This window comes from Bufo bufo, chromosome 1, assembly GCF_905171765.1.
Source record: "Bufo bufo chromosome 1, aBufBuf1.1, whole genome shotgun sequence".
Taxonomy (NCBI): Eukaryota; Metazoa; Chordata; class Amphibia; order Anura; family Bufonidae; genus Bufo; species Bufo bufo.
Window position 1 is genome coordinate 177,923,323 of NC_053389.1, and position 17,352 is coordinate 177,940,674.

Below are 17,352 nucleotides of genomic sequence, written 5' to 3' on the forward strand. Positions count from 1 at the left end.
TAAAGTGTGCTGGTGTAAGATGTGCCAAAAATATTAAGAGGCGTACACCTCCTAATAATGGTGCATCATGGGAGGTCTGTGCACCAAAAACTAATCTCTACACTAGCCAGGAGCTCGCGTAGATTTCCTGGCAGAAGCTGGACTACATAGAGCCCGCACGTTTTTTATTTTTTAAGTGAAGCTTGGAGTAAATTGGCAAAAAGTCTCACATTTTGGCACAAAAAGGGGGCTTGCACCAACATCTGTCATGAAACCTGGTGTAGAGATCTTAATAAATTCCCCGCTTTCTGTTTTGGGGTGTAAGTACAGGCACCAGAAACTGTCATCTATGCTCCTCATGTGGATTCTGTGAACTTCTTAAAAATGCTAAACTAATATGGTGACATTGTAAAGTAACATAGAAACCAATGGATTTACACAAATATCCTATATTTACTGCACAGTAACATTTCAACACTATATTTCAAGCAAAACCACATATAAAAGTAGAAAACTTGAAATACACTATTATCATCTCAAAGCATTGAAATGCTGGCCTGAGGAAGGGTCCAAATAATGGGTTACCTCCCTGTACGATGGAGGTGAAATGTAACAGACAAAGCAGCGAGAAGTTGAAGCGTCGGCAAGAGACCTCTTACTAGATCAGGAACCATGGACATCACAATGGCGTTGTGGGAGCTTCTCTCAGCTGGTGTCTCCACAGTATAGTCCGGGTGCTGAGAAGCTGACTACTAATATTCCCAGAAATCAACGTTCTTTCAGAAAATATCATTGCAAGTCTGTACATTCAGAATTTCACCAGATCCTGACAGACTGAATGAGAATTGTCTAATGGAGGACACAACATCACATTTCTGTTTCAGTCAAAGTCTGGGCAAGGTCCAGGGCTGGAGAACTTTGTGTACTGCAGTATCTTGTCTCGTGGGCTGAGAGGACGCCAGCTAAGATTAAGCTCCTCGTCTCCATCACATAAATAGTCCTCTTCTATCTTAACCTGCAATACAAATGTGAACAATGAAGTTAGGATATACCACCTCAAGAGGGTTAGACTTGCCATAAAAGTCCTTGAGCTTGCTGAACCACACCAATATGAGATAAAAGGTTTTCCCGGACTTTGATATTGATGGCCTATCTGTAGAATACACCCCCAATATCAGATCAGTGGGGATACAACTCCTGGAACCCCCAATCTGCTGGCTGAAGGGGAAGTATTGTCTCCTCCACTGTTTACCAGGCACAGCTCTGTACATTATGCATTGGCTGTACCTGGTACTTCAGCTCTCTGCGTCTCCTTCCTATTCAAGTAAATGACATAGTGCTGCAATACCAGGCACAGCCACTACTAAAAGTATGGAGCTGTGCCTGTTAATAAGGGCTCATTCACACGACCATATGAATTTTGTGGAACGGGTGCAGGTCCATTCATTTGAATGGGGCTGCAAAAGATGCAGACAGCATACCATGTGCTGTCCGCCTCCGTAGTTCCATTCCATGGCCCCGCCAGAAAGATAATGGACAAGAATAGTAATTTCTATCCTAGTGCCGGCCATGTGCGGTCCACAAAATGCAGAACGCACACACAGCCTGTATCCATATTTTGCAGATCTGCAATTTGCCGACAGCAAAACACTACAGCCCGCTGAATGAGCCCTAAGGGTGCTGTGGCCCCTTCAATCAGCAGATCAGTGGAGGTATCGGGAGTAGGAAAGGCCATTAAATATTAAAGTCTTGGAAAGCCCCTCCAAAGAGGACCTGTCACCTTTCCTGACAAGTCTGTTGTAGTAACTACTTTCATTCTGCATGTTATAAAAATTTTAGGGCATCTTTTTTATCACTCTGTGTTGTGACATTCCTATATTATTCCTTCAAGAAGTTTATAAATGAACTGCCAGTAGTCAGCAATAAAGGTCTACACCATCCAATCAGTGCTACCAGTGTCAGACTGTGCAGGGACGTGTCTGGTAACACCCAGATTGACCTTTATTGCTAACGGTCTGCCAATTAATTCAAAAATTTCTAATAGGAATGATAGAACAATGGCACAACAAAGTCATAAGAAAAGATGCTTAGAATTGTTATTACAGGGGAATGCAAGCGATTACTAAGCATTATCAGGAGAGGTGAAAAGCCTACGTTCCGCAAAAAAATAGAACATGTCTTATTATTTGTCCGCATTACGGACAAGGATAGGACTGTTCTATTAGGGACCAGCTGTTCCATTCCGCAAAATACGGAATGCACAGAGACGTCATCCATATTTTTTGCGGACCGCAAAATACAGACTGTCGTGTGCAAGAGCCCTTACAGTGATTGCATTGCTTTACCTGTGCTAGCAGTGGCTCTGACGGAAGAAGAGGTGGGCTTATCTTTTTATGGTCTTTCTCCTCTTTGAACTTTCTTCTCTTTTTAGCTGGTGGTCCTTCTACATGAGATGAGCTTTCCGGACTAGTGGCCTCTAAGCCAAGGGGAGGTCCTGTAAGACACCTTGATAAATCCTCGTTTTCTGGGGGTTCATTTTCAGAGTTGGCTGGGGTAGGTGTATTACAGGCTTGGGTGCCTTCTTCCTGTAAAAATCAAGTGTACTTAGAAGATTTATATAATGCATCACATACCGGTATTTCAACTTTATACAAATGATTGCCTTGACTATTGTATTCTGATGTGAAACTTCTATCACCACTGGAGTCCGCAAGCAGTATTCAAACTGCTTTTTATGACCTGGTTCTAGCAAATAATGACAAGATTACTTGAGGTCTTGTCACTGGACCCCCCTTCTTTATCAGCCGTCTATAAAACATTGCAAGGTGTCCACCAACATCAAAGGGCCATCTGTGTAATGCATGAACCTGCTGGGTCCTCCACTGGGCGAGCCTCAAATGAAAGATCCCAATTTATTGTACCTATCCACAATGATAAGGGCATAACCCCTATAAGGGGGTTAAATGAGGATACCTTGTTTAAAAACCTATTTTCAAAGTTAATAGAGATGTTCCCCAATCAGGTATTGAGTGACGATCAGCAACCCAAGGGGGGCCTGACATGTCTGCGCGTTACATGGATGGCCTATTGATTTTTATGTGTACTCTGTAATATTTCAATTCTCCTGTGGGGGTGCTGCAGGGGAACTGAACAGTTGTAACTGAGATCCCTCACAAATTACAGGTCCTAGCAGAAGGATTCCATGTGATCAGCTTGTTTTTTTTATAATTTCTCCGCCCACTTTAACATGTCTTCAAAGAGTTAAAGTCTTATGGTCGATGGGGGGAATTTTTCAATATTGGTGTTACATACGCCAGTCTTGATCTGGTTTTGCTTAAAGGGGTTGTCCAGGCTTTTTAATATTGATGACCTATGCTCAGGATAGGTCATCAATATCAGATCAGCAGAGGTCCGACACCCGGCACCCCTGCCGATCGGCTGTTTGAGGCAGTGCGGACGTCCCTTTTTGTTCCTGTTCTTACTTTCTTCCTGAGGATAGATCATCAATATTAAAAGCCCGGACAACCCCTTTAAGTGAGATGCTCCTAATTTATGAACTGGCATAGATTTGAGCTATAATTTACCCCAGTTTCTGTCGTAAAGTAAATTTGCCGGGCAGCGGAGGCTACGCCCCCCTAGGCCCCGCTGACATCATGCCCGCTTTCCTGAATAGTGGACAGTGTGGTGTAAAAGCCCAAAACATTACAATCTTTTTAGAAAATGGTGCCCCCATGTTTTTTCTTAAATAAATGTTACCTCAAGTAAGAAGGTTAGGTGGCTCTTTCTGTAATCATCTCCATAAGAGTCCAAGACTTTCATCAGACATCTGAAATAAATACAAAGCATTAGATATTGAGATCTGTGGAATCCAGTACATTACTCATGTGACCCAAACTGTCACAGGTTTGGTAAGTAGCCATCATAACATAGATCAGTCTGCAGTGGAGCGCCACACATAACTGTACAGTGGAAATGTAATCATTCATGCTTAGGAAAAGACTTGCTGGATCAGTGGATGCCATGGAAAGACTAATCCAGGTCACTGTGTCTAAAGCAAATCTCCATTAATTCCTATATTAAAGGGGTTTTCTCATCTCAGACAATGGGGGCATATTGCTAGGATATGCCCCCATTGTCTGATAGGTGCAGGTCCCACCTATATCGAGCAGCGCTCCATTCATTTTCTATGGGGCCGCCAAGCGCTGGCTCAGCTATTTCCGTCCGGCCCATAGAAATGAATGGGAGCGGTGGCCGGTCAAGCGCGGTGCTCTCCCATTCACTTCTATAGGGAGAGCGCTTGGTGGTGGCTGGACCGGAGTCCTCCAGCCACTACCTTGCTGGACTCCGTTCCCGATATAGGTGCAGGTCCCAGCGGTGGGACCCGCACCTATAAGACAATGGGGGTATATCCTAGCAATATGCCCCCATTTTCTGTGATGAGACAACCCCTTTAACCAATGCTTTCCCAGTCTAACCTTGACCCATCAGCCAGTTTCAAGTTCCACTAAGGCCTCATGCACACGACCGTATTTTGTTTCCGTGTCCGTTCCGGTTTTTTTGCGGATAGGATGCGAACCCATTCATTTCAATAGGTCCGCAAAAAACGCGGACAGCACACCGTGTGCTGTCCGCATCAGTATGTCCGTTCCGTTGCTCCACAAAAAAAAAATAGTGCATGTCCTATTTTTTTCTAGTTTGCGGACAAGGATAGGCATTATTACAATGGATCCACACAAAAAAACTGATCCGCAAAAAAAACGGGTGCCATCCGTTTTTATTGCGGATCCGCAATTTGCGGACCGCAAAACACATACGGTCGTGTGCATGTAGCCTAAGACCGTATTCTTGTCTCAAGTCCAATAAGACATTTCAGACAACAGGATGTCACTTTAGAGGAATTTGATTATTGCTTGTACAAACCATTACAGCTAAGTTTATAAAGGGTCATCATAAGGTAAGTACCCACCTCCTCTCTTGTTTCAGTCTTCGTGTTATCTTCTGAACTTGGTGAAGTCTATTAAGTATTCTCTCATTGACCTGAAAAAAATAAACCAAACTTTACGACATAATTTGGTGTTTGTGAAGGATCTTTGAAATACAGAGGGAGAAATCTGCAGCATTTCCACATGGCAACCGCAGCACAATGCGCACAATTTGAATATTCTCCACTGTGGTAAATCTGCAGGGGACTAGCTATGTGTGGCCATGGCCTTTTTCCTGGTGACTATCACTGACTGTCCTGTATTAGGATAGTGATGCCCAACCTGTGGCCCTCCAGCTGTTGCAAAACTACAACTCCCAGCATGCCCGAACAGCCTACAGCTATCAGCCTACAGCAGGGCATCGTGGGAGTTGTAGTTTTACAACAGCTGGAGAGCCGCAGGTTGAGCATCCTTACATGGAAGAATAATGGCTCACTGACTGCTAATCCTTGCTGAGGGTGTAGAGAGTGAAAAGAATAAGCTTCATTCACATAAACCCCTTTAACCACCTCCGGACCGCCTAACGCAGATTCGCGTTCCGGAGTTGGCAGCGCTGCGCACAGTCACGCATATACGCGTCATCTCGCGAGACGCAAGATTTCGCTCAAAGCCGGCCCGCGCATGCGCATCGCGGGCCGGCAAAAGTTAAAGAAGAAGTTAGTCACCAGCCTGCCAGCAACGATCATTGGCTGGCAGGCTGGCGATTTTCAAAAAATCCAATCACAAGTCATATAACAGATCATATTAGTAAATATGATCTGTTATATGGCTTCTCTGCTCCTCTGCTGGTCCTTTTCGTCGGTTGGATCCAGCAGAGGAGCAGACATCACTGTGAGTAGCACCAAACACTTCACTGTAGCCCCAGATCACCCCCCTGCACCCCAATTAACCCTTTGATCACCCCTTTGATCGCCCCTGTCAATCACTAGTGAAAGGAAAAAAAGTGATCAGTGTAAACTGTCACTTTTTTTTTTCACTAGTATTGGCTGTTAGGTTTTAGGGATAGTTTAGGCCCCTTGGTTAGGTAGTTTAGCGTGAGTTACCGCCCAGCCCACCGCACCGCAGTCACTTATTCGCTGTTTAGCGTATCGCTAATCAGCATTTGTACTTTTATAGTATCTGTAAGTGATCAAAACTGATCACAGTCAGATCTATAATAGTATTAGTGTCACCTTAGCTCGCCCTCCACCCAAAACGCAGTGTTTGCCCGATCAGGCCTGATCGGTCGCCCACACGTGCGTTCACCCACGCCCGCCCCACCGCAGTGACAAAAAATATATATTTTTTTGATCACTGCACATTCATTTTACACGCACTGCGGCGATAAAAAAAATCAGTTTTGATATTTTTTATCAACCGTAGCGGCCTCCGGTACTTCGCTAGCCTCCCCTTTGTAAGACAGGCTTGCTTTTTTTCTTGGGTAGTCTCAGGGAATACCCCTAAATTTAGTAGTCCAAATGTCAAACAGGGGGTATTCTTCTGAAGAGATTTATAGCAAATAAGGTAGGGGGCGGCACCAATCACAGCGGCAAAGCGCACTAAGATCCAGTGCTGTACGTGGCTGGAGAGGACACACACAGCGGCGGTGCTCAGCTATGCAGGTGCGATGCAAGTACAAGGTAATGTAGAACAGAAGAAAGTAGCGGCACTCACCGGTGTGTAGTCAGGAAATTCAGCTTTATTTAATCCAGGGTTACATCAGGCAGGGGGCAGACGATTCAAGACACGCATTGATCAGCGGCGGCCGTTTCGCGCTAAATGCGCTTCATCTGGCTGTGCGTCAATGCGTGCTAGCACAACGCTCCTTTTAAATGCTGGCGTGGACCGTTGCCATAGAGACTAACAACCCAGGCCGCATCAGCAAAGAGAGGGTGGCTAAAGCAAAACACGTATATAAAAGCGATATAAAAACAATACAAATGCAATATTCAAGGAATGAACATAGATTCTGCAGTAGAAAGGTATACATATAAGGACATCACAGGAAAGGACTCAGATCGTTTCTATCGTTGAGTCCTAATTCCCCTAGGGCATGGGTACGTAATATCCAATTAGCTTCTCTCCGCAACAAGAGGCGGTGTCTGTCTCCCCCTTGGGGGGGGGGGGGGGCAGACACAATCTCCAAGCCAGAGAAAGAAATACAGCTGGTATCACCATTGTGGGAACTTCTGATATGTTCTATCAATCTAGGACAACCTTTACCTGTCTTGATAGAATTAAAGTGTTCTCTCACTCGCTCAAAAAGACACCTGATAGTTTTACCGAAGTAGAAACGTCCACATGTGCACAATAATAAATAAACTACATGAGTACTACGGCAGTTAATGAAGGCATTGACTGTATGCCGGATGCCGGCAAATTCAATGCTCTTCTTCTGCGAATTATTAGTGCACAGTGAACAGTTTCCACACCGGTAATTGCCTTTGGGTAGACTACTCTTAAGCCAGTTCTTGCTGCTATCTTTTTGGAGCCTACTCCTGACGAGCTTGTCCTTAATAGTGTGACTCCTTCTGAATGAGACGAGAGGTCTCTGTCCAGTCAGCTCACTCAGAGTTGCGTCCCTCCTCAAAACATCCCAGTTCTTGAATATGACTGATCGGATACGATCAGCCATAGGGCTGTATTTGAAGGAGAACGCAAATCTGTTGCCCTTGGTCGGGTCCGCACCATTGCCTATTTTCCGGTTATCACCCCTTAAAAGAAGATCCTGTGAGAAGTTCTCCTCCACTCTTTTCATATCCTTATTTAGAGCCTCCTCAGGGTAGCCTCTTTTTACTAGACGTTGTTTGAGGTCTCTGGCCTGTCTATTATAGCCGCTGTCTTTGCTATTTATACGTCTAAGTCTAATGAACTGTCCGTATGGTACGGCTTTTTTGACACTACCTGGATGGAAGCTGTCGTAGTGGAGCAAGGAGTTGGTCGCCGTGGGCTTACGGAAGCCCTCCGTGACCAACTCGTCGTCTACCACCAGGACAGCCACATCCAGAAACTCCAACTTATTTCCTCCAAAATTCATGGTAAAGGTCATGCCCATGTCATTCTTGTTCATATAGTTAACAAATTCATTGCACTCATCTTCTGTACCTTCCCAGACTATAAATATATCATCTACAAAACGTAGATATGTTTTCAATTTAGAGAGGAAAGGATTGTTAACAGAGTAGACATATCTATCCTCTAGTCTGGAAAGGTACATATTAGCAAAGGTGCAGGAGACGGGGGTCCCCATAGCCGTGCCCAGCTTCTGCCTGAACCACTCGTCACCAAATTGAAATACGTTATTGGTTAAAATAAACCTGAGAGCCTCCCCTACGAACTCGCAATAAATAGGGGTTTTACCTAGGTTCGCCACGATGTCAAGGATCGCCTCTACACCGGCATCATGAGGGATGCGGGTGTAGAGGCTCTCCACATCGAGGGATACCAGTTGGTAATCTTTCTGCCAATAGATCTCTTTCAAGGCCAATAAGAAGTCATTGGTATCCCTGAGGTAAGCGGGGGCGCTGCTGAGTACAGGTCGAAGGAGCCAATCCACGTATTTGGATAAAGGTTCGGTCACTGAGCCAATCCCCGCGACGATGGGACGTCCCGGAGGGTGGCTCAGCGACTTGTGGACCTTTGGGAGGAAATACCAAGACGGTTTGGCTGGAGATAACGGGACAAGTTTGTCCAACATGTTTTTGGGTAAAAAACCGATCTCCACGTATTTCTTGACGAGGGATTGCAACAGTCGCTGGGCATTGGGCAGGGGGTCCCCCCGTAACCTTTCATAGACCTCGGTGTCACCCAACTGTCTGTGTGCTTCGCCAACATAAAATGCCCTGGACATGAGGACGACATTGCCCCCCTTGTCCGCTGGTTTCACTATTATATCTTCCTGTGAACGTAGCCACTGTAGGGCTTTTTGTTCCTCAATAGTAATATTGGGTTGAGCAGTAGAGTATATCACCGCTTTAATATCCCTCATGACTTGATATTGGAAGATATCAATGCTACTCCCAGCGGGCATGGGTGGGCAAAAGGTGGATCTAACTCCACCAGTGAATGGATCCACAGAGGCGCCAGCTGAGGGCGTCTTGAAGGTGTCCATTCCAGTAAGGAATTCCAGGCACGCTCGTTCATCTTCATTAAATTCATTAGACACTTGAAAGGCCCTAGAGTCAAGCTGGAGTGGTGACTCTCCCAGGGTGGTAGGTGGCTTCTGTGGGGTGTCCCTAAAAAGCTTGTGTAGATACAATTTACGGGTGGCTTTGAACAAGTCGCCCTCAAAAGCTACAGGATCAAACCTTTTGGTTAAACTGTAACCAAGTCCCTTGTTAAGGATTTTCATACAACCAGGTGGTAACAGGCGGCCTGTTAGATTGATCACCAGGCTCTCATCAGGACAGGGGAGGCTGTCTACTTTCTCCAAGAGACTTGTTTCTTCTCCCTTCCTGATTTTCTGATCCCTGTTGTTTTTCCTGGTCTTCCTCCCTCCTCTTCTGATCCTTTTCCCAAAGGGTCACATGGCTCTCTTATAGGGTCGGCTGATGTATGGCCGGGATCATCCGAGATACTGGAGTCGGAGTCTGTCGTCCAGTAATCATTATTATTTTGGCGTCGATAGGTTTTCTTCTTTTGTTGTCTTTTATTGAACCTTTTCCCAGTATTCCAATTAAAAATGGTGCCAGTTTCGTAATCTTGCTTATCTCTTACGAATTTATCTCTTTTTCGTTCTTTTACCTCTGCTTGTATGACAGTCAGCTTTTTGCTTAATTTCTTCTCAAAGGCGTCCAGAAGATTTTCAGGCAATCTGGATTCCAACTCTGTACGGGCTTTGTCAAGTTCGCCCTTGATGATGTCATACTCTTTGATATCTCTTTTCAATACCATTTCTAATATTTGCAGAGAGAAGCCCATATGAAGTGACTGCCAATCTTTCAGAAATAAATCATCATGTTCAAATTGTGCAGGGACTTTGTAAATCCTTAAGCCCCTGGGCACTCGTCCACTTTCCTTGTAGGATTTAAGTGACTTTACTGTCCAGAAGAGACGTATCTCTTTATCTGCCAGTTGCGCTACTTTAAATTCAAGTGCGCGAGTGCTTAAGTTTTGCAAGGAATCCTTGGCATTGCACTGTGTAAAGAAGTCCTCTGCCCCTTCTCTGCCTTCCAGTAAGGATTGGCTGGATGCCTCTGTAGCCATAATAGATACAATAATTGCAAGATAAATATCTTCTGTGCTGGTAAGCCGGCAATGTGTAATGTGCTCAGGCCCCAAAGGAGAAGTCCGAAACAATTATAGCAAATAAGGTAGGGGGCGGCACCAATCACAGCGGCAAAGCGCACTAAGATCCAGTGCTGTACGTGGCTGGAGAGGACACACACTGTCCTCTCCAGCCAGGAGAGGCTCCAAAAAGATAGCAGCAAGAACTGGCTTAAGAGTAGTCTACCCAAAGGCAATTACCGGTGTGGAAACTGTTCACTGTGCACTAATAATTCGCAGAAGAAGAGCATTGAATTTGCCGGCATACAGTCAATGCCTTCATTAACTGCCGTAGTACTCATGTAGTTTATTTATTATTGTGCACATGTGGACGTTTCTACTTCGGTAAAACTATCAGGTGTCTTTTTGAGCGAGTGAGAGAACACTTTAATTCTATCAAGACAGGTAAAGGTTGTCCTAGATTGATAGAACATATCAGAAGTTCCCACAATGGTGATACCAGCTGTATTTCTTTCTCTGGCTTGGAGATTGTGTCTGCCCCCCCCCCCCCCCCCCCCCAAGGGGGAGACAGACACCGCCTCTTGTTGCGGAGAGAAGCTAATTGGATATTACGTACCCATGCCCTAGGGGAATTAGGACTCAACGATAGAAACGATCTGAGTCCTTTCCTGTGATGTCCTTATATGTATACCTTTCTACTGCAGAATCTATGTTCATTCCTTGAATATTGCATTTGTATTGTTTTTATATCGCTTTTATATACGTGTTTTGCTTTAGCCACCCTCTCTTTGCTGATGCGGCCTGGGTTGTTAGTCTCTATGGCAACGGTCCACGCCAGCATTTAAAAGGAGCGTTGTGCTAGCACGCATTGACGCACAGCCAGATGAAGCGCATTTAGCGCGAAACGGCCGCCGCTGATCAATGCGTGTCTTGAATCGTCTGCCCCCTGCCTGATGTAACCCTGGATTAAATAAAGCTGAATTTCCTGACTACACACCGGTGAGTGCCGCTACTTTCTTCTGTTCTACATTACCTTATTCTTCTGAAGAGGCCTACAGGATTCTGACCCAGTCGGATGAGGAATGGGAACCCTCATCTGACGAATCTAGCGGGTCAGAATACGAACCTGTAGAAAGCAGTGGCTCTCTGACCCAAAGTTCGGACGAGGAGGTGGAGGTCCCCGACAGCACCAGGCGTACCCGGCCCCGTGTCGCTAGACCACAGGTTGTGCAGGATCCGCTTCAAGAGCAGCAGAGTGGGGCTGTCGCTGCCGGATCACGTGGTGAGGCATACACCAGCAGCGCAGCCCTCCCTGGACCTAGTACCAGCACTGCCGTACAACATGGTGACGTGGCGAGCACCAGAAGGGCAGTTGAAGCTGGTACGGTGGCACGTGCAGTAGTTACCCCGTCGCAGCCACCGCACAGACAGGCCCGTAGACCCCCTAGAATCCCTGAGGTGCTGGCAAACCCTGATTGGCAGTCACCAACTTCAGCCGCACCATTAGTTCCCCCTTTCACCGCCCAGTCTGGAGTTCGGGTTGAGACGGCTCAAATCGGTTCGGCCCTGGGATTTTTTGAGCTGTTCTTGACTGCGGAGCTCTTGGACTTAGTCGTGGCAGAGACAAACCGGTATGCCACACAATTTATATCCGCCAACCCGGGAAGCTTTTATGCCCAGCCTTTCCGGTGGAAACCAGTCCAAGTTTCCGAAATTAAAATTTTTTTGGGCCTTCTCCTCAACATGGGCCTGACAAAAAAGCATGAATTGCGGTCATATTGGTCCACGAACCTGATTCATCACATGCCCATGTTCTCTGCTGCTATGTCCAGGGCACGATTTGAGGCCATCCTCCGTTTCCTGCATTTTAGCGACAACACCACCTCCCGTCCCAGAGGCCACCCAGCTTTTGACCGGCTCCACAAAATTCGGCCCCTCATAGACCACTTCAACCAGAAATTTGCAGATTTGTATACCCCCGAGCAAAACATCTGCGTAGACGAGTCCCTAATACATTTTACCGGGCGCCTTGGCTTCAAACAATACATCCCAAGCAAGCGTGCCCGGTATGGGGTCAAATTGTATAAGCTCTGTGAAAGGGCCACAGGCTATACCCACAAATTTCGGATCTATGAGGGAAAAGATCAGACCCTGGAGCCGGTCGGTTGCCCTGACTACCTGGGGAGCAGTGGGAAGACAGTCTGGGACTTGGTGTCACCCTTATTCGGCAAGGGGTACCATCTTTATGTGGACAATTTCTACACAAGTGTGGCCCTCTTTAGGCATTTGTTTCTAGAACGGATTTGCGCCTGTGGCACCGCGCGAACTAGTCGCGTGGGCTTCCCCCAACGGCTTGTAACCACCTGTCTTGCAAGGGGGGAGAGGGCTGCCTTGTGTAACGAAGAACTGCTCGCGGTGAAATGGAGAGACAAGCGTGACGTTTACATTCTCTCCTCCATTCACGCAGACACGACAATACAAATTGAGCGAGCAACCTGTGTCATTGAAAAGCCCGTCTGTGTCCACGACTATAATGCGCTCATGGGAGGGGTGGACTTCAATGACCAGATGTTGTCTCCGTATTTAGTTTCCCGCAGAACCAGACGCTGGTATAAGAAGGTGTCTGTATATTTAATTCAATTGGCGCTGTATAATAGTTTTGTTCTCTACAGTAAGGCTGGGAGAACACGATCCTTCCTCAAATTCCAGGAAGAGATCATCGAGAACCTCCTTTATCCAGGAGGTTCCGTGGCCCCATCCACCAGTGTAGTTAGCCATCTACACGAGCGACATTTCCCCAGTGTCGTTCCTGGTACCTCAACCCAACCGTCACCCCGAAAAAGATGTCGTGTCTGTAGCAGGGGTGGAATAAGGCGTGACACCCGCTATTTCTGTCCTGACTGTCCTGACCACCCTGCCCTATGCTATGGAGAGTGTTTCCGGAAGTACCACACACAGGTACACCTAGCATAGGGATCGCATCTCACCAGGACAGGCACACAGGGCTATTAGGGCCCTTTTACTCACAGCTGCTGCAAACCTCTCCTTTCACCTGGGATAAAGTGCATAACGTACTTCGCCACATCTTTGGGCGATTTGCGCTTTGCACATTGTCACATGGGGAAGGAGAGGTTTGTTCTATAAAGGTAAAAAAATCTAAACAAAAAAAAAAATACCGGTAAGTAAAAAAGTTAACGTTCAGTTAAAAAAGTTTAAAAAAGTTTATATGTTCTGTTCAAAAGTTAATAAATTTATTGCGTTGCGGCCTGGTTTTTTCTTTTTTGTTTTGTTTTTTTTACCTTCCAGGTGGACCAACCGATCGACTAGCTGCAGCACTGATGTGCATTCGGACAGAAGCATTGCGCTGCTGTCAGATTACACGCAAGTCGGTGTATGCGGCGCTGCAAGACGAGATTTCTCCTCTGCAGTAAAAGATACGTTTGCCGAGGCATAAGAGCTGAGGAGGTGGCGGTGTTCATATACTTTGGCAAACACTTTGTATATATAAAAAAAAAAATCCCGGCAATGATTTATTCATCCACATCGATTGATGTGAATGGAGAAATCTGGTTTGCCAGGGCATACGAGCTAAGTGGGTATGGATGTTGGGCGGAGCTCCTATGTCCTGGCAGACGCCTTTCCCCTCCTTTTTCTTTTTTTGGCAGAGATTTTTTCATCCACATTGATCGATGCGAATGAAGAAATCTGTGCCGTTCATTTTTTTTCTTTCAGCCCAGAGGCTGAGCGGAAAAAAAAAATCTCATTACCTGTATGCTCAATATAAGGAGAATAGCAGAAACTCCTAATGCTGGGCATACATGTAATGATTGCGGAGACCCTCAAATGCCAGGGCAGTACAAACACCCCACAAATAACACCATTTTGGAAAGAAGACACCCCAAGGCATATTGAGTCCATGAAAGATTGAAATTTTTGTCCCAAGTTAGCGGAAAGGGAGACTTTGTGAGAAAAAAAAATCAAAAAAATCAATTTCCGCTAACTTGTGCCCAAAAATTTTTTTTTTCTATGAACTCGCCATGCCCCTCATTGAATACCTTGGGGTGTCTTCTTTCCAAAATGGGGTCACATGTGGGGTATTTATACTGCCCTGGCATTTTAGGGGCCCCAAAGCGTGAGAAGAAGTCTGGTATCCAAATGTCTAAAAATGCCCTCCTAAAAGGAATTTGGGCACCTTTGCCCACCTAGGCTGCAAAAAAGTGTCACACATGTGGTATCTCCGTATTCAGGAGAAGTTGGGGAATGTGTTTTGGGGTGTCATTTTACATATACCCATGCTGGGTGAGATAAATATCTTGGTCAAATGCCAACTTTGTATAAAAAAATGGGAAAAGTTGTCTTTTGCCAAGATATTTCTCTCACCCAGCATGGGTATATGTAAAATGACACCCCAAAACACATTCCCCAACTTCTCCTGAATACGGAGATACCACATGTATGACACTTTTTTGCAGCCTAGGTGGGCAAAGGGGCCCACATTCCAAAGAGCACCTTTCGGATTTCACTGGTCATTTTTTACAGAATTTGATTTCAAACTCCTTACCACACATTTGGGCCCCTAGAATGCCAGGGCAGTATAACTACCCCACAAGTGACCCCATTTTGGAAAGAAGACACCCCAAGGTATTCGCTGATGGGCATAGTGAGTTCATGGAAGTTTTTATTTTTTGTCACAAGTTAGTGGAATATGAGACTTTGTAAGAAAAAAAAAAGAAAAAAAAGAAAAATCATCATTTTCCGCTAACTTGTGACAAAAAATAAAAAGTTCTATGAACTCACTATGCCCATCAGCGAATACCTTAGGGTGTCTACTTTCAGAAATGGGGTCATTTGTGGGGTGTTTGTACTGTCTGGGCATTGTAGAACCTCAGGAAACATGACAGGTGCTCAGAAAGTCAGAGCTGCTTCAAAAAGCGGAAATTCACATTTTTGTACCATAGTTTGTAAACGCTATAACTTTTACCCAAACCATTTTTTTTTACCCAAACATTTTTTTTTTATCAAAGACATGTAGAACAATAAATTTAGAGCAAAATTTATATATGGATCTCGTTTTTTTTGCAAAATTTTACAACTGAAAGTGAAAAATGTCATTTTTTGCAAAAAAATCGTTAAATTTCGATTAATAACAAAAAAAGTAAAAATGTCAGCAGCAATGAAATACCACCAAATGAAAGCTCTATTAGTGAGAAGAAAAGGAGGTAAAATTCATTTGGGTGGTAAGTTGCATGACCGAGCAATAAATGGTGAAAGTAGTGTAGGTCAGAAGTGTAAAAAGTGGCCTGGTCTTTCAGGGTGTTTAAGCACTGGGGGCTGAGGTGGTTAATATGTGAGGTAAAGACGTTGAATGCCGGCTCCAGGGCAATCAGCTTTCCCTCTCCATTTTACTATGGGAAGCTTCAGTCAACCAGGAATTTCTCCTGCAGAGACTGTAAAGCAGTATTGGATGGTGACCATTCAGATGAATGGCTGTCCACATAATGTAAGGACGACCCGAATCCTTCAGGATGGGAAGCTCTCCATTCTAGCTCATAGAGGGGAGTGCCAAGTTGGAGACCCCCTTCTATCTAAAAGGGCACACAGGCAGGGGTGTCACTAAATCCCTGTGTGTTTATTTAAAGGAAAATCACAGAGGAGTCTTAGGTATGTCTAGAAGATGGCAGCGGCCATACTGTTGTCATGTACAAACCTGTTCAATTTCTTTGCAGCGGCGATTCAAGGCAAGGAACTTTCTCTTGTTAAGTTCTCTCATGCGCTGCTGAGCCTCCTCTTCCTCCTCGTCTTGTAGGTTATCGCCACTCAGGCCCCCGTCTACAAACTCAACCTCTGTTTCTAATTCACTCTCTAAAATGTTCCCGCCGAACAGAGGTGGAAGCGCAAGCTCAGATCCAGGTGGGACAGAAAACTCTTCAAAGTTTACGGCAGCCATGATGGAAAATCTAAGACACAAATAAAGACAGATTTTTTTTGGGGGATTTAAATGGGTTCTGTGAGACCAGGAATGCATTTCCATCTTTACATGTAGGGTTTAAAAAAAAAAAAAAAAAAAAAAATCCACTTCTACTGGACCAGAAGGGTCACATTATTATTATTATTATTATTTAGTATTAAAGCGCCATTCATTCCATAGCGCTGTACATATGATAAGGGGTGCACATACATAATACAGACAAGTGCACTAAGCAGGAACAAGACGAGTTACAGACTGGTACAGAAGGAGAGAGGGCCCTGCCCGTGAGGGCTTACAATCTACATGGTATGGGAGAAGGACACAGTAGGTGCGGGTTAAGTTGGTCATGGCGGTATACAGATGTCACTGCCACAACCAATTAATGACCTCTTTGGTAGCCTGTGGAGTGACAGCATGTGACCAAGGCCACTGATTGGCCAGCAGCGGTGACGTATGTGTAGACGACATGTCACACTTCGGTCCAGTAAGTAATGGGACCAAAGGAGAAGGGAGCTCAGCACTGGTGACAGGCGAGTCTCTGCAGCATGCCTGTAAATATAAAGAGGGACTCACGGTCTCGGAGAACCCCTTTAAACAATATTATGTTTGCTATAACCCACCACAGACGGGTGTTCTAATTATTTGGATTGGGGAAATGATCAAAGTTGAAAGCAAATACGATCCTGCACTTGTCTCATATCTCTATTTTATCGGAACGGTTCCCTTTAGGAGCAGTACAACACCCATTCTCCACGCACATTAGCACGTGACATCATGATATATAATGGGGTCGGTTGAGTGATGTCATGGTATCAGAATAATCAGCGATGCACGCTGCACTAGGACTCCGTGCTGTACGCTCAGGACCAGGCAGTATTACTATCCCTGTGCACAAATACAGTGGGGGTCACTCATATCCTACACAAATGCCATATCTACCTATGCAGCAATACTGGGGAGGGGGGAGCAGTCTGGGAAAGCTGGGTGACAACAGGACATACTGCCCCGAGAAAAAGACAATGATACACTGGTGGTATAGGGATACTACATGCTATGACATCCAGGAGCCTGGGGTGAAGGATACGGACCAAGCATTGCGCCCTTGTTGTCACACGTACCTGCTCACATTATCTGCCCCTTCGTGTCGGGCACAGGAAGATATGAATGCCACTGGTGGATCTAAATAAAGTTATGATATACAAAAAGAATAAAAAAAAA

At 45.3% G+C, this 17,352-nt stretch overlaps 1 protein-coding gene across 1 annotated transcript; it reads right to left on the minus strand.

Moving 5' to 3' along the window:
• Nucleotides 1-431: 431 nt before the first annotated feature.
• TFPT (TCF3 fusion partner) lies at nt 432-17,352 on the minus strand. The gene is made up of 6 exons (XM_040432603.1): nt 17,253-17,352; nt 15,874-16,123; nt 4,946-5,016; nt 3,736-3,805; nt 2,325-2,564; nt 432-994 (listed from the first exon to the last, which is right to left on the minus strand). The coding sequence occupies exons 2-6, from the start codon at nt 16,111-16,113 to the stop codon at nt 860-862; spliced, it is 756 nt and encodes a 251-aa protein (XP_040288537.1). The 5' UTR covers nt 16,114-16,123; nt 17,253-17,352; the 3' UTR covers nt 432-859.

Coding starts and splice junctions, on each gene's coding strand:
- TFPT (XM_040432603.1), bottom strand. CDS start 16,113: ATGGCTGCCGTAAACTTTGAAGAGTTTTCTGTCCCACCTGGATCTGAG. Junction 2,565..3,735: donor ACCTAACCTTCTTACTTGAG/GTAACATTTATT, acceptor TGATTTTTACAG/GAAGAAGGCACCCAAGCCTG. Junction 995..2,324: donor CAGAGCCACTGCTAGCACAG/GTAAAGCAATGC, acceptor TTTGTATTGCAG/GTTAAGATAGAAGAGGACTA.